This window comes from Pteropus medius, unplaced genomic scaffold, assembly GCF_902729225.1.
Source record: "Pteropus medius unplaced genomic scaffold, Ma_sr-lr_union100, whole genome shotgun sequence".
Lineage (NCBI taxonomy): Eukaryota > Metazoa > Chordata > Mammalia > Chiroptera > Pteropodidae > Pteropus > Pteropus medius.
The window spans coordinates 13,676,991-13,704,867 of NW_024350926.1; the positions used below are offsets into that span (position 1 = coordinate 13,676,991).

At 51.2% G+C, this 27,877-nt stretch overlaps 1 protein-coding gene across 1 annotated transcript in view; it reads right to left on the bottom strand.

The window, feature by feature from the left end:
- Positions 1 to 27,877, bottom strand: part of MMP16 (matrix metallopeptidase 16) — a 155,535-nt gene that overhangs the window by 27,520 nt on the left and 100,138 nt on the right. Inside the window, exons 4-6 of the mRNA XM_039841982.1 lie at positions 24,595 to 24,899; positions 10,369 to 10,530; positions 8,386 to 8,597 (exon numbers count right to left, since the gene is read on the bottom strand). Coding sequence (XP_039697916.1) covers positions 8,386 to 8,597; positions 10,369 to 10,530; positions 24,595 to 24,899 — 679 coding nt within the window. The remainder of the gene's footprint in view (positions 1 to 8,385; positions 8,598 to 10,368; positions 10,531 to 24,594; positions 24,900 to 27,877) is intronic.

The window sequence follows — 27,877 nt, forward strand, 5'->3', positions numbered from 1 at the left end:
TCTGTTTGGGGTGTGGGTAAGGGGTCCTCCACAGGAGTCGCTCCCAGCGTGTGGCTCCAGGTGCCTCACTGCTCTGTGTACCCCCTGGGGAGGGGACGGTGTCCAGCCGTCAACGTGTCAGTTATTCAGCAGACCGTCGAAAGTGACTGAGTTAAGGAACGAGAGGGAATGGATGACAGAGCACAGTGGTCAGCGTCTTAGGCGCAGGGAAGGTCTCACAGGCTCCTCTGAGACCCTTCAAGGTCGACCACGGCGCCTTGCACCGCACTAGGCACTAACGGCAGCAGCGGTGACAGCGGTGCCACCGAGGATCACGGCGAGAACTGCAGTGGCTGCGGTGACGGTGACGAGCTCTGGCTTGTGCCACCTCTGTGCTAAGTGCCTCACGCAGCTCACAGCCGACCAGTGTTGACCGAGCTGATGACCTTTGCTATATGACGACCCTGATGCTACATCAATCAACAGCATTTATGGGTTAATTGCCAAGCATCTTGTCACTTTGCACAATTTTGAAGTATTCTTATAGCACAGGGTCCCCAACCCCCAGGTCACGGACCAGTACTGGTCCACGGCCTGTCAGGACCCGGGCCGCACAGCAGGAGGTGACCGGCGGGCGAGCGAGCGGAGCTTCATGTGCATTCACGGCCGCTCCCCAGGCCAGCGTCACCACCTCAGCTCCGCCTCAGATCCTCAGACGCTAGAGTCTCACAGGAGCACCGGTCCCTGCCGCAGAAAGGGTGGGGACCGCTGCTCTAGTGACTGGAATAAATTCTTACCATGGTGCCTACGAAATGGCACAGTTGTAGATAAACAGGTATTAACTTGATCCACGAGAGGCCATTTCTACTCGAGATTCACGTGCAGTGGGCACAGACCGTCAAGCACTGGACAACCCTGCCAGCCTGGTTATCTCATGTCACCGAGACTGGCCACCGTAACTCTGAACCTGACTGTTCCCAGTCACGGGCTGAGAGAGAGCCCCAGCGAACAGTTACGGCTCCTGTCCACCATGATGTGCCTTCATCATCACGTAACCGTTACAACTCGCACGGCGAACAAGCTTTCTTAATGCCGCTATGTTTTGGGCTATTAACCACACACACATCATCACAACAGTGCACACTTTAGGAATCCACTCACAATTCCGTCACTCTACAATCTGTCTGACGTCATTTTTCTAGAATTTCTATGCCCTGTCAACATCATCATACATAATATTTTATATTTTACTGTTTTATTTGTGTACACATGATAATCATGTCTCGTTTCATACAGTCTCCAAAATTAAACTTTCAAAAGATTGCATCATATTCCATTGAGTTGATGCACTACTATTTCCTACACCGCTACCGTATTACTGGATAATTTGGTTGTTTGCAAAATTTTTCCCCACTGGCAAGAAAGCTGCAATGAAAGCTAAAATGTTCATTTTAGATTTACTTCATTATTTTCCAGATGAATAACCACACATGGGTTATTATTTTGGAAACTGCATATTTCCTTTTTGTTATGAGACATAATAAGGCTGTAGTTTAAACCCTAAACATTCTTTCAGTCTTACTCATTTGCTATTGATTCTATCTATAGTTTCTTTAAAAGAATCATGTAAGCGCAAAACATATAATGCTCTGAAACTTTAAAGCAGCATAGAAGCACACATAGAAGAATAAACAAAATCCTCAAGAACCACCCAAATGGAAGTCAAATGCACAGAAGACAGAGTCAGAAGTAAAAACAGTGCCCATTTAATAAGTCCTTTATTGAATGCAGCCTGTGGACCGGCTATTGCTAGTTAAGTTTAATCCTACAAGTTACTTTTTTATGTCAAGAAAACTATTTTTTAATGATATAGTACTAGTGCTTATTAGAAAAGCTCTATTTCAATATTTTTACTATGGCTCATGACATATATTTTAATAATGTTAATAGTTTTAATTTTTTCTGTTCATTATCATGGAATTTTTCAGGTAGATTATCACGTAATTTGCAAATAATAGTGAGTGACCTCTACTTTGTTTTAAATGTATATACGTGTATTTGTTGCAACAGATACAATCAATTGGTGCTTCTAAGAAATCTGGAAGAGCTGGCTGAACGTTTAAGAACTTCGCAGTGATGATCACAACGCTCAAGTGGAAGTTTAGTAAAGGGAACGGTAAATCCCATCCGTGCTTTGCAGACACAGAAGAGGTTAAAGCGGCACCATTGCCAATGCCAGACATGAAAGAAAAAGTTAGAAATGTGCTGTTTTCAAAAGTTCCGAAATAAATAGCTTTTTATGTGCAATATAAATCTTGAACTAAACTCTGCTTCTCAATCCTGCATTAAGGTAAAGTGCTCCAAAGCATGAATTGCATCTACGAGCACTATCTATGTAAAAGTCCCAACGTGACGATATACTGTACGACAGACGTGGAACAAGGAAAAGTATATTTTGACACTAAAAAGATTTAGGTCATTAATAATTCTAGAACAGGAAGATTAACATTGCTATGGAGTAAAGGGTTTTTCAAGTTAATTTGCAATTAATATACATTCAGAAAGCGTTTTGCCTGACTACATAGAATTTCCCTATTCACATTATTAATTTATATCAAATAAAACGTACATAGAACATTTTTAGTCTCCAAAATACACACCGTAAGCATATGTTAAATGTTTTGTTTTATATTATTAATAAAAATAGCTTTACTGAATCCAAACCTAGTATAGAAACAATACTTAACATGTTTAAAGTCACCCCAGGTTCCGGTGACGAGAGCGGGGGCCGGGACCCATCTACGGGACGCTCACACACGCCAGGACGTGTCAACGAAAGAATCTGAAGGTTTCGCGGAGTAAATCTTAAACCATCATCGAATACAAATATATTGAAAATTAACAAACTGCCACGAAAATGCAGTATTGTGCAAGATTCCGGCTGCTTCCTTGAATGTTTACCTAAGGTATTTGGAAGACTACGATTCTGTCCCGCTGGGCGAGGGATGTGTAACCGACCCCTGCTCCGAGGCGGGCCTCGCCAACGGTGACGTACCCAGTGGCGCCAGGCGGTGCTCCCGGTGGACAGAATCAAGTGCGACCCAGGGCGATTTTAGGTGCCCTATGCTGCGCACTTTCTCCGAGTGCATTTTCTTGGATTCTCTGCCAACAGAATGTTTTTAATCATTTCATTGAGTAAAATGATATCACGATAACAACAAACCATTCCATTCCTTTGCCTTACACGATAAGAACCGGAGCCCTTTTCTGTGACCTTCATGCAGCTAAAAGTTATTTCTACAAATAATTTCAAACAGCAAGCAGATCCCAGTTAAGGGCTGCGGTGAGTAATTCAGATGCCAGCCTGTCTTGCCCCGACTTCCTGAGCTCACTCCATCCTGACCGGACTTCTTAGCCACCTCACAGATGAGGGAACTGAGCTCAGAGGCAGCCAGCTGCTTATTGCCTGCTGTGTGCAGGGCACTGCGGGGCTCGGCAGGGACCAGAGGGGTGGTCGCCCCTTGTCTGGGGCCTGGACCAGCAGGATCTGACGTGAGTGCGGAAGCCTCGCCGTGCACCCATGCACACGAGGACGCACGACCACGCCGGGACCGAGTGGCACCGTTGTTTGGGAGCTGGGAGCAAATCCTCCTTGGCAAAGCAGACGTGATGTGCGTTTCACGGCCCGCCCCACACACAGGGCGAACAGGAGGCTGGAGGGCTGGGGCAGGGGGCTCGCAGGAAGGCCAGGGAGGAGGACTCGGGACGGGAAGGCGGGTGGCCGGTGCCCCTGGCAGGACTGCAGCCGTGGGAGGGGTGACACGTGGCTAGATTCTGACTATTCTGCAGGTAGGGACCACGGCTGTGGCCGCCCCTCAGAAGCGACGTGCTGGATGAAAGGGGAGTGACACGGGAGAGAGGGGCGAGCGCACCTGCGTGGGGAGCTCAGCCCCTCGGGCCTAAGTGCTCAGGACGGGGCCCCTGGGCGGAGAGGCCCAGGGGGACGTGGACAGGCCCCCCGCCCACTCCCAAGCCTGCGGGTCTGGGGTCTGCATCGGACCTTTCCAAGTGACCAAGACATCGCCCCCGGTGATTTCACATCGGGGCTCCCCTACCCAGACCGCTCGGCGTGTGGGAACCTGGACCCCACGGCTGTTTCTGTTACTTCGGTAGGCGGTGGAGTTGAAGCAGAGGACTATGCGGGGGAAGGAAATTTTTAAAATAAAATGAAATGAATAAAAGGAGCAGGTCTCGTGCGCAGGGAGACACTCGGCGTAGCCTGAGAGACACCCGCGGCGACACCCAGAGGGGCACACCGCCCAAGAGGCGAGCAGCTCACTCTCGGTCACGGGCGAAGACGCCACCCACAAAGCGGTCGCGGGGTGCAGCTGAGGGCAGCCGCCCTCGCCCCGAACCACCCCTTCCAGTGAGCATCGCGTTCTTCCCTGTCCCCCCGAATCGGTCTCGCTCTGTCCCTCTCTCTCCCTCTCCTTGAACCCATCAATCCCTCGCTCTCTCTGTCTCACAAAATCTCTCATCTTATGACACGAAATCACCTTCCTGCAGGGGAAACGGGGTCACGGCCTGCACTTGCGACGCGTGGTGAGCGGGGCGCACGCGGCGGCCCGACGATGGCAGAGGCGAGCCGGGGGCCGGCGGGAGCCGTTCCGTCCCCTTGCACTACGAGAACTGCGGATGTGGGGCGCAGTTTTCATGGTCCTGTCCTCGCCTTTGGGAATCACAGTCACGGCCGCAGCCGTTAACGTGCAGCGAAGCACTGTGTATATGCAGTGAAGCTCTGGAACATTCCACGCGAGCCCGGCCCGCTCTGCTCTGCTTTTCTTCACCCTGCAGAATCACTGAACGTTCGGTGGTTTTATCTTGTCGTCCTCAGGGGCTCTGCGAGCCTTCACTGGAACAACCAGATGTCACTCTCGGCAGCTCAGCCACAGCAGCAGTTGCCTGTGACACACACAGTGCACACTCTTCAGGGACTGCCCTGAACTCCGCCTCCTCCGCAGGAAGGACAAGGCTTCTGGTGTCACGCGCCGTGCTCCTCGGCTCCTGGGCACTCGGTTTTGATTTTCGTGCCTTGCTGCAGGTGGCTGGCATCTCGCAAAGCTGACGAAGCTGCGTCGAAGGCTGGACCTCCTCACGAGCAAGCAAGGAGTATCGTTTACACGTGACACAGGTGACGTGCTACGACATGTCATAACACATCATCGTTTCTGTTCCCGCAGAGAACCGCGGATCCGGGTGAGCTCACCGCATCTCTGCCAAAAGGTCCACACGAATGAGCCCCGGGAAAGCCGAGGGGAACTGAGACCCCGGGAGGAAGCTCGCTGCCCAAGGCGCCAGGCTGAGAGGCCTGCGGCGCAGCCAGGTCCCTCCGTGCTGGGACGACGCTGCCCGACGACGTGCGCTGTCGCTCAGATCGAGGTCGTCGTCTTCACTTAAAAACCACACACGCAGACTGTAAGTAAATCACACTCACGGGAATCTCCGGGCAACGAAAGCACACTGGCAGCGCGAACACGGCCACAGTGTCGCAGCGGCCGGCCGCCGTGGCAGAGGCCGAGGCTGCCCGCGGTTTAACTGGATACCGTAACGTGGAGCCCCGGGTCACCAGCGGGCGCGCCCAGGGCCCAGGCGAACCAGCCCTGCTCCGAGGAGTTCACGCTCCGGTCCAGGGACATCGCGAGAGGATGGAAATTGGGACCACGCCAGCTCGGTGCAGAGAATAAACAGACCAACCCTTGGGCTGAACGGCCGGAGACAAGGGGAGGGGGGCTGTGAGGAGCCCAGAAGCCCAGGCGGGGGCAGCGCACGGAGACCGCAGAGCTGGGCGGGGCCGAGGGGCCTGCGACATCGCCGGCCCGTGCGCCAAGTCCCGACGAAGAAAAGCAGGAAGTCAAGTTAGCGAGAGAGACGTCGCAGTGGGTGAGCCTAACGCGTCTGTGAAGCGACGGCCAGGACGGGCACACTGGAAGCAGAGGGCGAGCGGGCGGCCAGCGGGCCACGCGGTGGGGACGCGGGTCAGAGGGCAGGCGTCTGCACCGGGAGGGGGAGCGGACAGGTGGGCGACCAGCAGTTGAGGACAGAGAAAAACAGAACAGGGGCCTCAGTCACGCAGAGGCCGTCCCCTGACCTGTGCCCAGTCCTGTCCCCTGTGGACGTGCGGTCCCTGCGTGTGACACTTCAGCCGCCGTCCCCATGGAGACCACAACACGGGCACCTAGAAGGCCGGTCTGCCTGTCCGCTGCCCTAACCAGTGCCGGAAGCAGCATCTCACAGCAGCGTCACCTCTCAAATATCTAAAATAGTGTCTCAGGCTCGGCTGTCTGTGGGAATGCCCCTACCTGTCCCCAGCGGCGGCATTTCCGTGAGGAACACAGACATGGGGTCCAGCAGACCTGTCTGTGCTCAACCACTGACGGCTACGACGAACCTCGCCCTCAGACCCACCACTGAGCTTCTCCGATTCCCAGTTTTCTCGTGTGTGACACAGGGACCACTGTCCGTCCTGCAGGATCTCCGCAAGGCCCAGAGGTCATGGGGCGAAGCGCCCAGCACACTGGCAGGTGCAAGTGCCCCTCCCGGTTCCCAGGGCGGTTAACGGTGGGTGTCATTCGACCACGCTCCTGTGGCCTTGACCCAGCCTCTCGAGTCTCTGAGCCAGGTGGCACCTCACCCCCCAGTGGACACGGGCACCTCCTCTTGCTGGCACTGGCCGATCCCTCCGCGGGCCTTGTTCTTGTCACCCTTCTCGGCCCGCGACTGGCCTTCAGTGGCCCCCTCTGAGTCAGCGGTGCCGAGCGCGCCTGGTCATCAGGGGCTTTGGCCCCGGCTGCCTTCACTCCCAGGTCCGCGTGGCGTAAGGACAGGGTCCACACCGCCTTGGGGCCTCGCGGCCTGCTCCGCACATCCCGACTGCTCGCGTGAAACCGTGAGGTCAGGTGACACACTCACCTACGTAAGTGGGGAAGGACGAGTGGGACCGCCTGACACCTCGCACTCTGCAGCGAGCTCTGCTTAAACGTGAGCGGTTACGGGAGATTAAAGTGCCCGACGCTGACAACCGTGGCTGCCGCGCCCTCAGGAGAGGCCATCCGCGTGCCGTGTCCCCGTCCCAACCCCAGGGCCCGTCTGCCAGTCAGTGCAGAGCAGAAAGGCCGGCAAAACGGCCCCGAGGGGTGAAGATGTGCGTGTCCTCTGGGACGCTTGTCGGACAGACAGAAGGACGACAAGAATCGCCCGGAGTCAACGCCCACCGCGTTCTCAGACACGGGGGCCACCTCGGTGACATCACCAGGATTTCAAGGGATAAAGCTGGGACTTAAAATTCAACCAAAACACCGAAAATAAAACCCTCCACTTGTCATTTGGTGACTCGTAGAATGACTAAAAACCTCATAAACTGTTTAATTTCACTCCTTGCATGTTGATTAATCTGCTTAAATTGAACGGGACGTATCTAATCGGCGTTGCAGGGCATGTAGAGAATTCAAAAATCCATTCAAGGGATTTAGCAGAAGGATGGATTTTTCCTGGAGAGCATGATGCTCTTGTGCATATTATATCAAATCCAGACCTTATTATCCAATAAGGGACGTAGAGCACTTTGCCTACTAGAAATTACACGAAATCTATATTTTTAAAGTATAGCCTCTGGTCGGCAGAAAGTTCTGTATAAGTAGGACAATATTTCATCATTTATTGATCGGTGTCCGCCAAAAGAGAGAGCATGTAATTTTATCTTTAAATAGATGGTACTGGTGAAAATGTGACTTTTAATAGTCTAATGCCACCATGGTTAAGATTGGTTTACAAATTGTGAGGGAGAAACTGCCTTTCAGTACTACACTCTCTGCACTTCTCGAGATGACGAACCGGCTTTGACCCACTGCTGGTTAGTGTCCTGTTATGGAAGCCAGCAACGTTAAGGTTACGAACTGTGAAATCAGTTTTAGCTTATAACCGTTCTAGAAGAGACGATGGATTAGTTAGGTGCGGATGCCCAACTAGAGAGAACAACATGTGTGTGAGCCACAGCGCCGTGCCACAGAGCTACTCGAGCTCCAGCGGCTACCCACAGACCCCACACGAAGCGGTCGGCGCCACACGGGGTCGCAGGGCCCCAGCCGGCGACACACACGCAGGAGAGTTGCAAGCGACTCGTCCCGCTGGCCCCCGCGCACGATCTGGACGATGCTCTTCGCCTGTCCCCAGCTGTCCCCAGCTGCAGCATGCTCTCCCCCGCCCGTCCTGGCGCCTGGGCCTCTGCCGACGTAAGCACGTGCCCCACACAGGACCTTCCGGCACCGGCACGTCGGACCAGTGGGAACCGGTCCTCACCACGACCCCAGGCCCTCAGCCGCGGCCGGAGCAGGACGTGCGGGCCCCTACCTTGAAAACGAACATCTCCCTGCGCAGAACCGCCAGAGTGTTGAAGTCTCCGTCGCAGATGCTGGGCTTGGCCCCGGGGGCGGCGGGTCTGCCCGTGGGCGGCCGCGGCGGCCGGGGCCTGTCGTTCTTGCGTGGGTCAGCCGGCGGCACGGAGCGCTGCGGGGGCACCGTGGGCAGGGCTCGCGTTGGCGGAGGAGTCTTGTCGGGCGGCCCTTCAGGAAACAGGAGGACAGCGTTGGCCACCCCAAGCTGGGGCAGGACACAGTGGTCGTCCGTGGGTCACGGGCTACCGGGCCTAGAGGTCTTTAAGGTCGCCTATCTCCCGAATGACAAGCCGTGTCGCCCAGCGAGCCGCGGCCACGTCTAGCAGAAACGGCGCTCACCGTGCTGGATCTGGGTCAAGGCCTGGGCTCTCGGGTTAATTGTTCATGACATTTTTCTAGCTTCACCACAGACCTCGCTGGGAAAGCTGCTTTCAAACCTCTTTTGGAAGTAGGTGGCATATAAACAATAAGTGAATGGAAACGAACGTGGAGCCCGCACATGCCACCAGGGTGGAGCCTACGCCCTGCAGACGACGACTCTAAGCACTAACTCCTAAAAGGTGCACGTTCAGGAATCAAAGTTGACTCTGCCGCCTGTCTCCAATTCTATTTTGTAAACTTTTCCTAGCTTTGACTTTCACAATGTTCTCCTAATGAAATGTTTTGACAAACTGCTAGGCAAGTGTTTGGTATGAATCCCGAATCTAAAACACCCATTGATTAAAACACCACCAGTAAAACATTAATGTAAAAACTACTTCTAAACAGCGTTCGACGAGCAGCACAGCTCACACGCAGCAGGCACGGACAGCGTGCGCGCCTCAGGGGCTGCGTTTTCCAAAAGAAACTTTTCCAAAGAACACGCTTGATGCTGAGGCACGGAAAGCGTGTTCTTTTTCAGACCGTCTGTCTAGAGCCTTGGTTGACGGGGCCATGGGAGGAGCCACCACGCAGGTGTGGTCTCCACCAGCAGGCGCTTGGGCATGTGGCGGGCACACGGCACCGGCCACTCCGCTCTGAGCCCCAAACATCGATTTTCTCCGCATCCCTAAAAGAAAGAGCGGCCCCAAAGTGGACCTTATGCACTGAGGATGCTCAGCACTGAGACACTGACCTTAAAAACTGATGAATGCAAAACGAGCCAGCGAACTTGCACTCTGCTATTCAGAAATGTAAATGACAACTTCTGGACATCGGATAAAACATGCAGATCACACACTTTGTATTGGAAACGGAAGCTTCACTCCATGAACTTAGTAAAGCTGTCCTCTCTGTGTAAATTATGAAAGTCAAGTACGCAACGATTCTGCATGAAACAAACGTCTTTGCAGAGGTGAAGGGTCTGCTGGGGGAGCTGGGGAACAGCCACTGTGCAGCAGAGTCTCTTCCCTTTTATCTTAATTTGCAGGCACTGGCTGAATCCCGTAAATAAAAGTGATTTTATTGTACTGGGAATTTATTTTGACTCACGTTAGTAAACTTCGGCGTTTGTTAACTTTTACTCTCAGTCAATAATTACGTACTTTGGGGACAATTTCGTTACCGCTGTCACACAACTGCAGACGTGGCCTGTCCAGGGACTATCTCCTGCCAACTGCCATAACCCGAGAGGCCGTCTGTCCACTTGTGCCAGAGTCTCAGGATCTTACATGAAACTCATATTTCTCAGTGTTTCACTGGTTACAGTCCTTTAGTTCGTATTTTTTACTTGAATTTAAACACTAAAGTTCATCAGATATTTACTATAACTGCAGGTTTCAAATAAACTCAATAAGAAAATCTTTTCAGTGTTTAAGGCTTTCTCGTAATCTGCGTATCAATGTATCTGGAACTTCTGCCAACCGAACCTGACGGGTAAAGACAGCTGCCCACTGGCGGGTGACGCCCCCCATGCGCTCGGCCGCAGCGGCCTCTCTGCGTGCGGACACGCGGCACCTACCGTATATCTTCTGGATGCCCTGCAGGTCGTCACTGGGCAGCCGGAAGCTCTCGGTGTCCATGTACTGGTAGAAGGGCGCCATGATGGCCGTGGGGTCGTTGGAGTGCTCCAGCCCCAGCGCGTGTCCCAGCTCGTGAACCGCCACAAGGAACAGGTCGTTTCCTGTGCGGAGGGGAAGAGAGGCGCCGCTGTGAGCCGCAGCCATGTGCGGCGCCGTCAAAACTGTCCCCGGGGGGGACAGGGGGCAGCGTCACGTCGACCGTCGGTGTGACTTCACCAGTGTATTCAGACCAGCCACCTCCAACGTGCCTTGTGAAAAGGGGGAGGGGTGGGAAGGGGTCACAACAAAGTCATGAAAATTCAGAAGCAGAAAGAAGAACAAGGAGCAAAAGCTGGAGATCAAGCAGCGGCGTCAGGATCTGCCATTGAAGCAGCTTCCAGAACAGAGCCTGGGCTGGGCAACGGCCCCTCCCCTTCCAACAGTCACCCGACGTGGTCCCAGCGACAGCTCCGCGAACGCCAGGACCCCGCGTCACACCGGGGAGCAGGTGCGGCCGACGGGCAGCGGATCTTTGTCCTTACAGAGCTGCGGCTGGGGCCCAGGTTGGTTTTCATTTACTTATTTTCCCCGTTTATGTTTAAAACCTGTTGTTTTCAGTTACAGTTGACACACGGTACGATATGGGTCTCGGTGTACAGCACAGTGACCAGACGTGTGTGCTCCTCGGGCACTGACCCCCGATAAGTCCGGGGCCCGCGTGACTCCGCCCGCAGCTCTCACACGCAGCCTAGAATACGGAACGCGGGGTGCAGGCCGGCGGCCGTCAGAGCGGGTCCCGGCCCTCGCCGCCTCGCACAGACTCTGAGCAGAGTGCGTCTGCCGTAGCGCGGCTGCTTCTCCCTGAACCAGGAGGCGGAATGGTCAAGGACAGGGAGAAGGGCGCGGGGCGAGCAGACGAGCACCGAGGAGAGACGGAGCAGCCCCACAGAGCCGGTCTGCGCTCCACGCCCTGGAGGGGCAGGACGCCAGCAAGGGGCACCGGGGAGAGGAGGCTGCGCCCGCGCCCAGCCTGGGACAGAGGGGCTCAGGGAGCAAACAGCTGCGTCTGAAGGAAAGCGCACAATCCAGGGACAGGGAAAGCATCTCCCCCTAGTGACTCGGGTTGGCTGGTGACAGACCTGGGCCCTCCCTGGAGGGCGCGGTCTCCGCAGGAAAGGGAGCGGGTGCGGCCCAGGGAGGGGGCAGTGCCTGGGCTTCCTGCAGTGACAGAGGAAGGGAACCCACGGCCCAGCTCCGACCTCGGGGTCCCCAGACCCCAGACAGAGACCACGGCCACTGCAAGAACACCCTTCCAGGCCAGAGCGCCAGCCCTGAGCGAGGACAGGGCCAGGGTTACTGCAAGGACCTGGGGGCAGGCTAAGGGACAGACTTCCCGCAAGGGCCTTGGCACCAGTTCTGTGGCCTTCTTATGGCCCGCGAGGTAATTAACCCCGTTCCCCAGTCCCCACCTTTCCTCCCCAAGGGCACTTCCCACCTCTCCCCGTGTCCCTCCCCTGGAGACACAGGCCCTGCGTGCAGGCCCTCAGGTCTGAGTAGCCCTCTCTCCCTGGGGTGCTGGCTGACCCCCAACAGGCTTGGCGGGACCACTCCACGTCACCTCCACAAGGTCCCCCCAAGCCTGCTGTCACCACGTGCTGTCCTGGGGCCCCCGCAGCCCCTCGTGCACCCCCTTACCACACACCTCACTAGCATTTCACGGTCACCGTCGCTGGTACATCCCCCTGATACGTTCTGAATATGTGCGATGACCCTGGTCCCCAGCCAAGGACGCTGCCTGGCGCGCAGATGGCGCATCCTCACGGGAGTCAAACACGCAGGTCTGCGTCCAGAAAGCGGGGGGCTGCTTCGAATTCGGGGAGTAAAGACTCCAACGTCACTTCTCCCTACATACCGTCCAGGATGCTTTCCTTTTCCCCCAGCTTTGCCGAGGAGAGAGGCATCGTAAGGTATTTAACGTATCCATTTCTAAGGGTTACCTCACTGAGTTCATCCATCCGTCGTCTCGCGTACTTCGATTTGCGTGAGAGAAGGTTTAATTTCCACCCTTACGAATGCCTATTGCACCGTGGTCACCACAGTCCCCAGGCCTCAGGAGGCTCTCACCCCCTGGGTACTGAAAGCCGCACAGCACCAGCCCCTCCCTGCCCCCTCCAGAGCCCGGACTATCCCGCAAAGACTGGGGCCGGAAAGAGGAGGAGACGAGATGAGACGCAGGAGGCCGAGCTCCGACCAGGCTTCACACGAGGGCTGCCAAGCCCGCCAGTCCCTGTCCCTGAGTGTCAGCAAACGCTGTGCTCACAGGTGACCGGAGGAGGCGGTCTGTGGAGCAGGACGTGCCGCAGTGGGAGGGAGCGGGGAGGCTGGGACGGTCAGGCGGTCAGGGCGTGGACAGTCGAAAGACAGGTCCACAGAGTTATTGGGAAACAGGATTTCTTTAAGATGCCACTTTGAGTGGGAAACCGATGAGACACGTTCTTTGGGGACCATGCAGGGAGCATGTTGTAGTCGCAGGCAGAGATGACCACAGACAGATGGCGGGGACTCACGCAGGGACGCGGGACTCTGAGTGTCCACAAGCGAGCAGGGTCGGGAGCGGCCGGCAGACTGTCCGCGGCTCACAGGGCGAGTCGGAGGCGCCGCAGGCACCTCCACGGGTGTGCCACCCAACGCCGGCTCCAAGACCAGCGGCTCCGGGGCCCTGGCTCGGACACGCGCCCTAACGCGCATCTGGGACCGGGCGCCGGGGCACAGGCGCGGAGGGCAGGACGGTATGGCTGGGCTGAGGCACGCCCACCCCGATGACCCGCAGGGACAGCGGCAGGGGGTCATGGGGGGGGCGTGGAAGGCACTCTCCTGGGCGCAGGCCCACTGCGCAAGCAGGGCCTGTCCGAGCCCCAGCAAAGCAAGGCGGTACCAGGGGCAGAGGCCGGAGTGGCTCAAGGCCACCGGGGACAGCCACAGGGAGCCGAGCCTGGCCGGAGGACACCTGCAGACGCTCGGGCCTTCTTGGTGGGCGAGTCCCAGCGTGGCCTCAGGGGGACCGCATCTGGTTTGTATTCCTCGGGAGCCCCTTCTGCGTCTGCAGGTGCCCTCCCCAGAGGGCTAGTGCCTGGCCGCGTCCCCGGACGGAGCTGCAGGGCCATCCTCTCATCTCTGGCGGGCAAGTCTGGCCCTACGTCACCGACAACCTCTCGGGCCCTGTGCCACTAGCAAGAGCACTTCAATTCTCTCAGAAAAATCGCCTTTCATTAAAAAAAATATATTTTTTTTTCTGACTAACAGGAATACAAAAAGTAAAACAAAGCCATAGCAGCGAGTCATTTCGTGGCATGCACTGGTCCCCCAGGCCCTGCTTCCGGCCCTGGCGGCCCTGACTGATGAGGAAGCAGGTGACGGCAGGGTTCCCGGGGCAGGATGGGACCCGTGGCCACCGGGCACTTCTGGCCAGAGACGCCAGCCCAGGGCGCCAAGTAATCGTCCTCCTTCAGATGGCTGGCGTTAGCACAAACCCCACTGGCCGCTCCGCAAGAGTTTAAACGGGTAAGTTGTTAAGTAAACTGCCACCCTGTGATTTGAATTCCACTGGGGACAAAAGCTGCCGGCGCGCGGTGAAGTTTAGACCTGTCTCCCGAGAGTAACAACAGCCGGCGCTCCTGTAAGGCATCGCTAAGTCCCGTTCCTCGAGGCTCTCCTCGCCACTCGGGCCGCAGAGGGGAGTCGGCCCCGCGCTCCGCACAGGAGCGGCCCCCGCCGCCGCGGCCCGGCTCCCGCTCCGAGGCTGCGGCTTTCAATCCCGTCTCCGGTCTCCTTCCTCTGTGTGGCCAGCACGGTGTCGGAACACTGAGCGGCACGTCAGGAAAGACAGTGCAGGTCTTACGATCTCCTGGTCATAATTACATCTTTATGTTTTGTACGCTGCTCCCTCAATGACAACATACCCCGAATGTTAAAAAATGCCTAGGTGATATTTCGTACATAAAAAAACCGTTATAAAGAAACCCGGCACCTACAGCCCCACGAACCGCACCAGACGGCAGCACGTCGCCAGCGCCCCGAACCTCTGTGTCTCCCGTCTCACACCTCGCCTGCCCCTCTCTCCAGAGGTGATCGCTACCCGGAGCTTTCAATTTCTCGTTCCATTTCTTGTATTTTGAGATTTTCAGACACTTAAAATATAAAACCAAATACCCATCTAATAGGTCTTCCAAAAATCAATCAAGGCTTTTCAAAGACCTGCAGCTATGAAACACTTCGTTGTTCACAAGTTCTCTCGATCAAAAGACCTCAGGTCTATGCCAGCCAGGTGACAGGGACACTGCAGCAGAGTAAGTCGCAAAGCCAGTTTTCGGCAGCTGATCTGAATCCTGTGCCCTCCTCCGGCACGTGAGCGTGTGAGTGTCCCGCCCGCCTGTGGCTGAGCGCAGCTGGTGCCACGGTTGGGCTCCCGTTCCAGAGCAGCCGCCACTCCGTGACGCCATCAGGAATCAGAGATTTCTAAAAGAATCTACGTGCAAAGAACTCCTTATAGAATTATTGAACCACTAATAAACAGTTGTTCCTGACATGCAATCGATGCTTCTACCATGTGCCAGACAGTGACGTGCTGGGAGAGGGTGCTGGACCGCCCGGCCAGCCCGCGGCCCCAAGCCCTGAAGCAGCTCCCATTGCCCACGACGCCACTGGCCACCTCCGTGACCCGCCCGCCGTCCCGGGCAGCCCGCCGCCCCAGCTCCCAGTGCGGCTGAGCTCCCAACGCCCCGGCAAACTGGGCCCCTCACAGCGGTGCCTGGTCCTGTGCACAGTCCCCCACACAGAGGCATTCGATCCCCTCCCATGGCCCACGGGGCTTTCTTGTCATCAGAGAGAGAACAGCTCCAAGCTGAAGTTACATCCCGTCTGTGATTCACTAAATGCCCCATATTCACTGGCAGAGGAATCAGACTGCAAGCTATAAAGGGACAGTGTCAAAGAAGTTGCGGACATCCTTTAAAAGCACCACGACAGCCACGTGTGCCTTGGTGAAATTCAGATTGTAATTTATTCAATTATGGAAACCAACGAAGATAAAATTAATCTGGTTTCTACTGTTGCTACGAAGACAATTCTATTGGATTTTTTGTGAGAGACCGAATTTATAACTAAGTTCTTTATAATATTTTTATGTATTTTTCAAAAGTCTTAATAACCTTACTGAGTGCATTTCATAACATTTTGATTAGATAGCACTGTTGCCTACAAGAACTCTGAAAACCAATTATTTCACATTGAAAACTTAAAAAGAAAAAGGATAAATTACTGTCTGCTAAGCAACATTCCATGTTTGAAGAAATTAAGAAATACATTTTGCATACTTTAATAGGGAAACATTTTAAACTCCCACAAGACAAAAGGATGCGCCATTTGAAAAGTCATCCAAGTTAAGGTATTGCTAGCACCCACGGAGAGGCCCAGGATGGGGCCACCACAGGTAGGGGACCTCCGCCGCCCAGCTGAGCCCTACCACGCACGGGTCAAGACTGCGGACGCGGAGAAGCCTGTCCCAGACGATGCGTCCTGTTATACTCCGATTGCTCCCATCGTTTTTTTTCCTCATTATTTCCCTCCTATTTTTCTCTGCCAAAATTATATTTTTCCCTTGATTCTCAATTCACATACTTCATTTCTGCATGAAAATTCAAGTCCATGCGATTGGTAAATTTGGTTAACATGAAGTCATATTTAGGGGTTCTGTACTCTTTGCAAGAACCCTTTCTAATCATGTAATATTTGACGCGTGTAAAACCGTATACCAAACACGTATGTAAAGTTGGAAGCGTAACAACGTAAGCCTGAAAATCCACCTTCTCAGCTTGAAAACAGAAAGCACCAGCCCCTCACATGCACGACACCAGGCCCCATTCCCCTCCGCTGCCTCCCTCAGAGCTGGGCTCGTCATCACCGGCACGTCACCGTGGCGCCATCCCTTGCCGTGACAGTGTGTTTGTCTCTTGCCATCGCTGGTTTCCGAGCCTCGGGGCAAATGACACCCCTGTTCCTCGTCCTCTGCAGCTTGCCCTGCTCACTCGTTTCCCTATGTCCCTAGCTTGCCCTATTTCACGCTACTGTTGCATGTGGCAACAGCGTCTGTTTTCCTTCCATTTAATATTCCGTTCCGTAAATAAACAAACGATGTTGTATACGAATTTTCCTAAAGATGGTTCTTCTTTCTTTGCAGTTATAAATGACGCAGTTGAAAACACCCTACAGGTGCACACGAGCAAGACCGATTAGATGACCAACGGTCCACGTGTAACATTTTCGAATCACAGCAAACGTAAATGTTCAAGTTTCCTAGGTTTTTGCCAAACTCTTTCCCAACGGTTTGATGCATCTCTACTTGCGTCCACCACGTGTAAGTGTTTATGTCCTCACAGACGTGCGCGGTAACGTTTTGGGTGTGTATTATAAACTATAGATAGTGGGGCTTCCTTTTTATTTATTTAAGAACTTTGCAACTGGTAAGTTTATTCACTTTCATTGAGGCTATTAATATATTTGGAATTTAAAAATAATTATATTCTGATTTTTTAGTTTGTTCTGTTTTATGCCATTATTCTTCCTGCTTTTTGAAGATTATGTTTTCCTGTTGCCATTTTATTTTTATTTTTTCTTTCTTCTACTGTTTCCCCACTACTACTTTGGAAGCTATATTCTCCCTAAAATTTATTTTTTATTGGTTGTCCTAAAAATTGACTACGCTCACTTAACCAGGATATAAGACTTCTTAACTTTAATCTTACACAATATAAACATCTTAGAATTACTTATTCTGCTCTCTCTTTTCCTGGTTTACATGCTGTTATTGTTCAATAAGCTTCTTCTGTCTCTTTAATTGTTCAGATTACACATTATTATTTTATATATAGAATATTCATCAAGTTCTTTGGTCGAAATTCTTCCTTTCATCTAAGACTCTTCTTCGAGGACCTTCTCTCACCCTGCACTGCATGTCTTAGAAAGCCTTTCGCACTTGTTAAATGGATGGTCGGTGCTCCCATTTTTTATTTTTTATTTTTTTTCTATTTTATCTTAAACCTTGAATGATAGTTTTGCTGGTAATTCTAGGCTGGCAGTTATTTTCTCTTAGCATGTAAAACCACTACATTGTCTTCCGGATGTCCTTGTTGATTGGGTAAAGCTTCCTGTCGCCTGTAGGTGAAGTATCTTTTCCATCTACCGTTTTTCCTCTTTTCTCAGTCTTCATGTTTCTTACCTCGATGAGTCAGCTCACTCATTCGCAGGGTGCCCAGAAGTCAGAGCCCGCTCCAGGGGCATGCGACAAGGACGCATTTATATTTATTTATGGATCTGATTTTATTAAATTTACGATGAACGCGGCCATTCCTTTGGAATCACGTGCTGCTGTCTTGGTTTAGAACACGGCGCTTCTGCTGGTCTGCGCTTGCTTATTCCTGCTGCTTCCATTTTTCCACTCTCCCCCCCTCTGGGAGGACCTGGAATTCTTACGCTGCAGCTGCCTCCCAGGTCCTCGGTATATAATCTTGAACTTCACACCACTCTATCTTCTCCTACTTTTCTTCCACATGACATGTTCCGCTTTTACAGTAGTAAAGGGTCCCCTTTCCCTGATCCATAGAAAGTCTTTATGGGTATTCTGAGTTGTTCCAATATTGTTTTTCTAGTTCACTTGATGCACCATTTTCAGTAGTAAGCTTGAGTCTTCAAGTAATATTCCCTCCCCACGAGTCTTTAGGACCCTTTGAACGGTATCACTTTGCTGTTGCCAACTAACCCTGACCAGGCGACCAAACTTTCTGCGCCTTGATTTCCTTGCAAAACGGAAGTGATCGCACTTTCTACTTCCTAAGTTTGGTGTGAGGAACGAATGAGGTAAGTTCCCAAAGTGAACTCAGGCAGCGTCTGGGACGTCCTCAGGGCTCAGCTACACGTGGCTCCTGACATTACTTGTCCTTCACTGTGTTCTTGACGCGACGTTGAGCCTGACGATGAGCAGCACAGCGGGGCTTTCGCTGCCCCTTGGCTCCCCTGCTTCTTTCCCACAGACTGGTCAGCTAACCCTCGGGGAAGCGACCACAGTCTGAGGACCAGTTCCACTGTTCTGGACACTGGAGGGGTGCGGCCTTGCCTAGCAGACGTGGGACCTTCTCCTGAGCCCACAGGCTTGTTCTCTGAGGCATTACGCCGATGACAAACTGCAGGTTCCACGGCGGGTGGCGACCGGGCTGTTCCTGCTGCTGCTCTGGTGTGTACCAACAGGTGGGGAGGGGGAGTGGTGGCAACTTTAATTTCAAATGAAGAAGAGAGTTATAAATTAAATTTGAGATTAATTAGTGGATAGTTTTGTTGTAAGGAAATTACTAAAATGGTAGTATGCCAGGTTTTATAAAGGTATCGTTGTAATTCTGCAAAAAAAAAAAAATTAAAAATGCACAAAACGAAGGTAGAAGTCCATTATTAGTCTTGGTAATTTAGTCAATAAAAATTATCAGATTAGTAATTCCAACCAACTGGATTTTTTCAAAAACTTAAAGACATTAATTTTCTATACTGATAAACGAATGGCTAAATTTGAAAATTCCACTTCATTTGCCTAGTTGATGGCTATCTAGACTTAATAATAAATAACCCAGACGAAGCTGACTTAGAAAGAAAATTCTTACACAGACTATACCAGAAGCAAAATAATGGGCCATAGGTCGAAACCTGTATTAAGGCAAGGTATGGTTAAGCCACTTGCCCACAGGTTCGGGTGCATCCAGCGTCAACCTAGCACTGTTCAACTTCCCAACACACTGCTGTGGCAGACAGTGACCAGCCCCTGGGCAAACCCTCACCCGTCTCCAGCCTCCCTGTGACGAGGCGTGGCCACCAGACTGGACGCTAGTTAGCAGATTGCTCAGGGGTGTTTTCAGCACTGGCAGGCCTGGCACGTGACACGAGCTAAGCCATCGCACTGCTGTCTGTGTGCTGATGCTGAGGCAGCTTTGGAAATCATACACTGACAAGGGCTGAGCCTCCACGACTCCTGGTCTCTGAGTACGTGAGTGGATGGCCCCCTGCCCCACTACACAAGCAAGAAATTAACTTCTATTGTGTTTTAAGCCATTGAAATGACTGGTTTTAGCTGTTTCATTCATTAACAGATCTATGTAACATGAATTTCAGTGTTCATGATCCATGCACACACTTTGTTAAAATAGATATAATGAAATAATATTGTGTGATGACACCGATTCATCTGCTATTCTCTCTAATTGTGCACAGGGACCTAAATATAAACGGCCGAGAGACTGCAGAGCAATCACGTGAAGCTATGTAACTGAGAGGTTTTGAAAAAGTCAAGACTGTCAAACTTTTGGTCACCTACCTAGTGCAGTGAAGTAAACTCGGTGAAACGAAGCTCATTCCAGAAAGGACGGGAGCCATGCTTTTAAAAACAAACAAGAAACCTTATCATCGTTTTGAAAGCCAAATTACTTTGAGAGAGAGCTCCCAGATTTTGGTAAAACATGTGATAGAAAGTTAATATTTCCAGATTTCAAACCTTAAGGAGTCCTCCAGTTTTGAGGGTGGCTAAGGCTCGTGACTGCCGGTCCTGCCAAGTCCTCCCCTCATCTCCAAAAGCACAGGACAGAGGCCTCTGGACAATACTCCCAGAGACGGCAGCACTTCCGCGTCCCGCGGGAAGTACCTTTGCAGCGTCCAACTTTTCTCGTCCTCAAAATCAAAGTCCCAACCCTGCAGGCCTCTGAGAAATATTATGTAGCAGTTGCAGCTGCAAAAGGGGCAGAAAAGGTAGGGAGGTGACAGGCGGCTGGTGTCCTCTGGGCAGGTGTTTTCCATACTAGTGCACCAGGGATAAATCTCTTCCAGAAAGGTGACCCTACCTGATCCACATAAAACAGGTCCACTGTCTCAAGCATCACATCATGAAGACATTGAACTTAAACTAGGTCTATTCAGAGAATGAGTGGGCTCGGACACAGAACGTGGCCATTTCCTATTTAATGGCTGTACTAGTCAGTGTTCTCCAGAGAAACAGAACCAACAGGCTGGATATATACAGGGGAGACACGTAAGAGGAGGTTTGCTACAGGAGCTCACAGGTGCAGAGGCTGAGCAGACCCACGGCCTGCCGTCCGCAGGCCGGAGCCCAGCATAGCCACTGGGTCCAGGCCCGAAGGCCTGAGCACCTGGGGGCTGCTGGCGCTGGTGCCGGATAAAGACACACGTCTCCGCCCCAGGGGCGATGGCCGTCCTGTCCCATCTTTTGTTCTATCTCGGCCCTCAGTGGGCTGGATGACGTCTCAGGTGAACTCCCCGCCATCACCCCTCTCTCCCTGCCTTCAGACAGACTGCCACCCTGCTGGCCTGCCACCTCCTCCCCCGCCCCACAGCAACCCTTCTGACTGAGAGCAGAGCCAAAGCAGCACGTTGTTGTTGTGAGGAGCAGTGCAGCCACGTGGTAAGTCAGATAGGCCTCTAGATGTTTCTGCCACAGTTCTGTGCTCCATTTCCACAGGTGACCTTTTTGCTTGGAGATTATCAATTCGAAACCCTAGTACTGTGACAGATACATGTCTAACTAGAATCTTTGTGACGAGTTCTTGTTTACCTTGGTACTGCCATTTAAACACTATACCGTAGCCAAGGAAACAATATGATAATGATGCTCAAAATGAATGTTAACATTTTGCTAGAGTTAAATTTTCCAACTCACATTTAGGCAATGTATACTTTTCAAAAACCACATCGCAGTAACATTTTCTATTTAGAATGGCTATGCACATGTTTTGCTTATCCATTCCATAAAAAAAAAAAAATTCTAAAAACCTCTTTTAAAAAGGCATTTTTGTTAGAGAGGGGGGTGTGTGTTTATTTTAGTGTAACTGTTGTGTAATTCACTGAATGGGCTTTAGATTGAGTTTCCGAAAGGCACCATGGTTATGAGCAAAAGGTTAGAAGGGGGGTGACAATGAATTAGGGTCGCTGGCAGCCTGAGACACTGCTGCGCACATTTGAGGGAGATGAATTCAAATTGCCTTCATTAGCTGAGCAATACGCCCTGGAAACAGGCTGGGAGGCGCTGCCATTTGCATTTTTGCTAAGTGATCAGGCAGCTACCTCTGTTTTCTGGTGTTTAAGAGCAGTGACTAGGAGAGAGAGAAACCGTTTCAGGTAAGCAAGCCAGGGCCATTCGAAGACTAAGAAAAAGTTTATGAATGGAGATGTCAGAGTTATGCTGAGTCTATCTGTGGCACGAAAAGACAATCTCACCAACAGCTGGGCTCTGGGATGTCAGAGCATTAATTCTCCCCACGTTCCCGGCACCACAAGAAAAGCTCGAGGCTGTTCTTTTGATAAATGATCAATCCTCCGGCATGACACTGCCCTAGCCGCCCTGCTGTTGCTAGTTAAAAGTCTGAATTTCAATTAAGCAGTAAATCTTTATGGTATTACATCTTGAACAGTCAGTTAACTTCTCCCTAATCCCCTACAAATCTGAAACAGGATTATTTTGCAGAGTCATTTCCTGCAAGCTCACTGAAAAGGAAAAATATTCTTATTTGACCAGTAAAGAAAAATTTTCCTTCAAATAACACATGAAGTATTAAATAATTGTTTTGTTTAGGTTTTTAACAATAGGCCTACATACAAAAATTACACTTCTGCAGTGTAAGTTAAGACGCAATCAAATGTGTTAATATATAACTTGAGTGAAAGTCCATTTTCTTCACTGTGCACCTTCAGCACGTACGTCCCATCTCAGAATTCTTATCCACGTACACATTCTTTGGAAGAATTCTTACATCACACGAAACACGTACACATTCCTAACACCAACCACGCTCAAGTCAGTGTAAACATTCTTGGTCCCCACGTCACCTCAAATGCCCCCAGAGATTTTTTTCTTAAAACTTCTTGTCTATTTTTGAAAAATATTAGTTGATGCCTAAAAAAGAAAAAAGCAGCAGCTAAGAGAGACTATGTCTATGGGATTTCTGCATCTTTCTTGAAAATTTCAATATTTTAAGAGAAAATACAGGCCATTTAACAGGCACCATTTCCTTCATTTAGGATTTTAAAAGTAATTTAAAAGTAATGAGGCCACAAAGCCAAATTAACACAGCTTCGAAGCTGCAGTATTAAAGAAGCCTTAAGAATTAGAGCCACTATTGGAATGGAATATAATTTTTGCTGTTCAGAATTTTAGAAGAAAGTCTTTCCCTTGGAAGCAAATGCAGTTTTGTTCATGTCGATAAAATTCTGCCATTGTAAGTGCTACTTCTCTCAGTCATTAAGAATGCAGACATTTCTTCCATTCATTCAGATAATTTTAACAACTGAAGATGTCTGAACTACTTCATTAGAACGCCTGTGGGATTGTAATAAAAAGAAAATAAACACATTTTAATTTAAATGATTTATGCATCAAACCAGTATATGGAAGCTATTATGTTGCAGGTATGTCACTATTAGCTGCTCAGGTAGAGTCAGTTCAACCAGGGGTCCCCAACCCCAAGGCCATGGGCCAGTACCAGTCCGTAGCCTATTAGGAACCAGGCCGCACAGCAGGAGGTGCGCAGCGGCCAGTGAGCGAAGCTCCATCTGTGTCTGCAGCCGCTCCCCAGCATCAGCATCACCGCCTCAGCTCCACCTCAGATCACCAGGCATTAGATTCTCACAGGAGCACCAGTCCCTGGTGCCACAAAGGCTGGGGACCACTGGAAACAGGTCTGAATAGGGAATGTTTTTACCTACAACATCCCAGCTGTGCAACATAAAACACTCAGAAAACCAGCACGTAGCACAGGGCGGAGGCTCCGCCAGCCAACGGCCCAGTTAGCCAGCTACTGGACGCGGGGCTGCCTGACTGCAGATGTTTGTTTTTCATTCCACTACAGTAGAATCTTCCACTATGTTTGCCAATAGCTGCCAAAGCAGTTCTTAAAAATGAAATCATAGTTTAATATTATAGCCAATATGCCCATGGATAACAATCCAAACATCATTTCGTTTAATACTAGATATTTTATTTTCTTTTGGAAAACAAAGTTATTTATTATATTTCTTTTTTCAAAATTTGATGTTATTTTAAGTTTAACTCAACTTAATTTATTCCATCCAGTGTTAGAATACTTCGTGTTCTAAGAAATGCATGGACGGCTATTACTCTAATCCAGCTAACTACACCTTCCAATGAGCCAACGAAGCTTACTTTGACGGCTGGGCTTAACTCGTCACGGAGGAATAAACAGTGTGGTTAGTGGTTAGCTGTCACTGAACAATGCATGCTTGTATTTTCAGCACCGTCCTACTATGGTGAGAAAAAAAGACATTCACGTCTTGATTACAAGAATTCAGGAAATGGCTACTAGGAGCCTTCTAATTCTGGAATCCTATAATTCTATGATTATTTTTTAAACAAAATCGAGGTATGGACTGTTGTGTAGGAAGAAACACATGCCTCTTATTCCAAGTAACTATTCTTTTCGTCACTGAGTTTATTTTACATTACTTTTGCATATCAGATTAATTATAAGGACTAAAAAACTGATAGGTGTTAAAATACATTGGCGAGAAACTGATAAAAATAAAGATGTCTTACAAAATAATAAACTATGTAGTTGCATTACAGTGGGAGACCAAAGGTCTGGATATGGATGAAAGAGAAGGGGCACAATTTTCTAGAACAGGAAGGCGATGACAGAAAACAAAACAATGGGAAAGATACGGTGGAAGCCACACCACAACGTCCATCGAGGTTAAGTTTCAAGCGGAGACACTGGAGTAGAGTGTAGAAACAGCGGTATTTGCTTAACGGGTGACCCGTAACTTAAATACTACGGACTCTTAAGGGACATAGCAGAGGAAACGAGACTCGCGCGCAGGTGTCACAGAATGCGCGCTACGCGCGGATCTTTAACCCAAAGGTCGTGCGGGAGACCATCCCCACCCGTCACCACGCACGACCCCGGGGGCGATCCCCACCCATCGCCACGCATGACCCCAGGGGCCATCCCCACGCAGGACCTGCATGCTCCCCCAGGCCGTTGACAGCCCCGCTGTCCCACGGTCAACCTGCCCGCGACAGCGTCGCGGCTCGCGCCCCGAACCCCGCCCCGCCCCGCGCACGCGCCTACCGTCGTGGTTGGGGTTCCCCAGCGTCCAGGGCTCGTCCGAGTCGAAGTGCGTGTCGCCGCCGATGCCCGGGCCCGGGAAGTACGCGTGCGCCAGGAAGCCGCCCTCGCCGTCGAACGGGGAGCTGTCGCCATGGAAGCCGGACGCGAAGATGATGGTGATGTCCGCGTCGCGCCTGCCGCTCTCCAGCTCTCCGTACGGCACCTCCTCGAACGTCAACGGCGTCACATTCTGCCACACGTCGAAGGCGCGGCGGATGGCCTTCCGCGTTTCGGGGTCTCCGACCTTTGGGGTGACGTTCTTGATGCTGCAAGTTAGAGAAACGCGTGAGGAGCCCGCTGCGCCCCTGCAGAGCTGCCGCCAAGGCCTGGCGACGTCGGAGCAGTGGCCGCGCTAGGTGGCGCCACCCGTGTCGGGTCAGGGGCCCGGGAAGGGACGGACAGCGGCAAGGCAGGGCCTGTGGCCACCAAGCAGCCTGGCCTGGCACAGACCCGAGCGTCAGGAGCGCGGGGGTGACACCTGACACTCGCGGTGAGTAAGCGGTGGCACCGGCATGAGGACGATATGCTGATGAGGAGCACAGCTGAAGCAGGCAGACCCAGTGGGAACTGTCGCCAGAACACAGGGGACAGGTGACAGTTTGGACCGGAGGGGCGGGGGAGGTACCCGTGGAGACACTGGGAAATGGCTGGACTTTGGATCTATTTCGAGGATACACCTGCAAAGATGTCCAGATGGCTGGACACGGGCCACGAGAGGACAGTGGTGCCGAGGAAGACACCGCATCTTCCGCCCCGAGCCCACGGATGGGTAGGCGAAGAGAAGGCGAAGGAGGCGTGCCCGCCGAGGGGGACAGCCACGCGGTGTCTCGTTGCTCGTGCTCACTTTATTTTTTTAACTGTATCCCGTTCGGCGTGATGCTCTGAGCTGTCTGAGGGACGGCGAACTGCGCTGGGGCATCGCCGACCTCTGTCCAGCTCGTTCATCTCTACATCTCCGGTGTGATGGCTGGACCGGCACGTGGATTAATGCTGCACCTCGAATACTGTCTACGTTAATCTTCCTGGCAGTCGTTTACTGTGTTCCCACCCTACGGATGGCCGAAGCCCCTCACTCGTGGGTGGACGTTCTCCCGAACCACGTTAGAAAGACCATACTACCAAGTGGGGGTTGCCCCGGTGTGAGGGATGCAGCTGTGAGCCGGGCTCCGCTCCTGCGGCGCTCACACACTTCCGCAATGAGAGAAATGGTAAGAAAGAACAGCGACAGCGACAAGACTAGGTGCAGATGTGCTGAGGGAGGAGGGGAGGGGCGAAGAGGGGAAAGGGATTCCACCCAAAGAGGAGACGGGTGCCGAGCACCGGGTTTCCAGCCAGAAGGGGCGGTGAGCAGCCCCAGCGGACCTGGCCAGCTCGAAAACGGAACTGCCCAGCAAAGTGGCACAAAGGGAGATTGGGACAGCGGAGCGAGAGGACCCGCAGCTGGCGGGCTGAGCCGCGCTCCGTGAAAAGAGGCCACCGGCCAGCAGAGCAGGAGCCTGGTGTTGCTCCAGTTTACGAAGGTCACTGCTTCTGACGGCAGATGACGGAGACACGGAATGGAAGCAGAAACGCAGTTCAGAGGTTCAAGCAAGAGAAGACCCAGGGACTGAGGGGTCGTCACGGAAATACAAAGAATGCGCTCAGCGCGTGTTCTGCGGGCATCTTTCGTGGGAATCGGGACCAGATTCCATGCATAATGGAGAAGTTATTTTGTTTTCGAAGAGGATCATCATACAACAGAAAATAAATTAAATCGCATTAGTATGATATTCATGTACATAACGGTTCTGAGCAAAATGAAGCAATATAATATAAAGAGAATAATAAACGTGGGGTACCATTTGGACTTGAAAACATATCACTGTGATTTCCAAAGCTCTGGACTTATTAGCTTCCAAATACGCTTAACCACTATCTTCGTGATGTCATTAATAAATACAGGACACGTGGACGCACTTCATAGTTGGAGTTCTGAGCTAGGTGCACACGAAAACCAATTTAGAAGCTTTTATGCTCCACTGAGAGATGTATTTTGTATTTCTAATAACAGATAACAAAGGGCGCAGAGAAGTTCTGATATTAATAGCAAAATAAGACTTATTCTTAATCATTCTAATACACGCACAAAATTTTTAATGTATATTTGCAAAAGTCAATGTTATAAAATGAATAAAATGCAAGTTATGTCTGAAAAGCTTAATAGAGCTAATTTACTTTTTTTCATAATTTGTTTGTAGAGTTGCTGCGGCTTCACTTTTCTGTTCCAAGGACAAGAAGTGGTCACAGACTAGAGACTGAACACAGGCCCTGCAGGAAGCCTGACGTTAACTATTTGGCTGTTTCCCATGATGCCGGCCTTCCAGATAAGGCAGATCTCAGTTCGCATGGCTCTGGGTCTTATTTAAATAGAGTTCGTTTCCCAGCCTGTGTGTCCTCTGGACACACACCTTGAATTCTTTCTGAAGTCAGTGGGGTCACCAGTGAGAGGGAAAACGAAGAGGAACTCATCGTCCCTCAGCACCGTCTAAGCTCCTTTTCTCTGTGTAACTATTAAAATAGTTAACTTCTAGAGTCCTCAGCAGTCATGGAGCTTCTACTAAAAATCAGGGAGAGCTGGAGGATGAATATACTGGGAAAACCAATAGCAATGAACACAATATAATCGAACAATGTTATCATGTTAATTATTATATCGTGGTTACTCATTAACATAATTCTAAAAACAGATGCATCTGGCAAATTATGTATGTATCCTATTGGTCATTTATTACATAAAATACTATTTCAGAGTTGAGACTTTATAGAGAAAAGTAACTTAAGCTAAGTCTATTTTACACAGTACCAGTATATTTGGGAAATAAAGATGTAATTGACAAAAATGATGTGATTCATTAAGTTCCTACAGTCATTTTAAATAAAAGATTAACCAAAGTCTACTAAGGATTCACTAATTCCCTCAACCACCGTTTGTGGAGGGCGTGACCCATAGCAGCCCTCCACTCACCTGTCAAGGATGGGTTACTTCCAGTCTGCGTCCTGGAAGTAACACGCTCTGCCACTTGCCCCACTCACTCACGACCCTGTCTCCACCCAGACTGCGTTCTGCACGAGGGCGGGGCCTGCCCAGCTCCGCTGCTCATCACCAATGCCATCACATGATCCCAACAGAGAACACCTTATCACCCAAGAAGCAAAATTTGCCAAAGAAAACTGATCGTAAATCTAGAAAAAAATTATGTAGTAG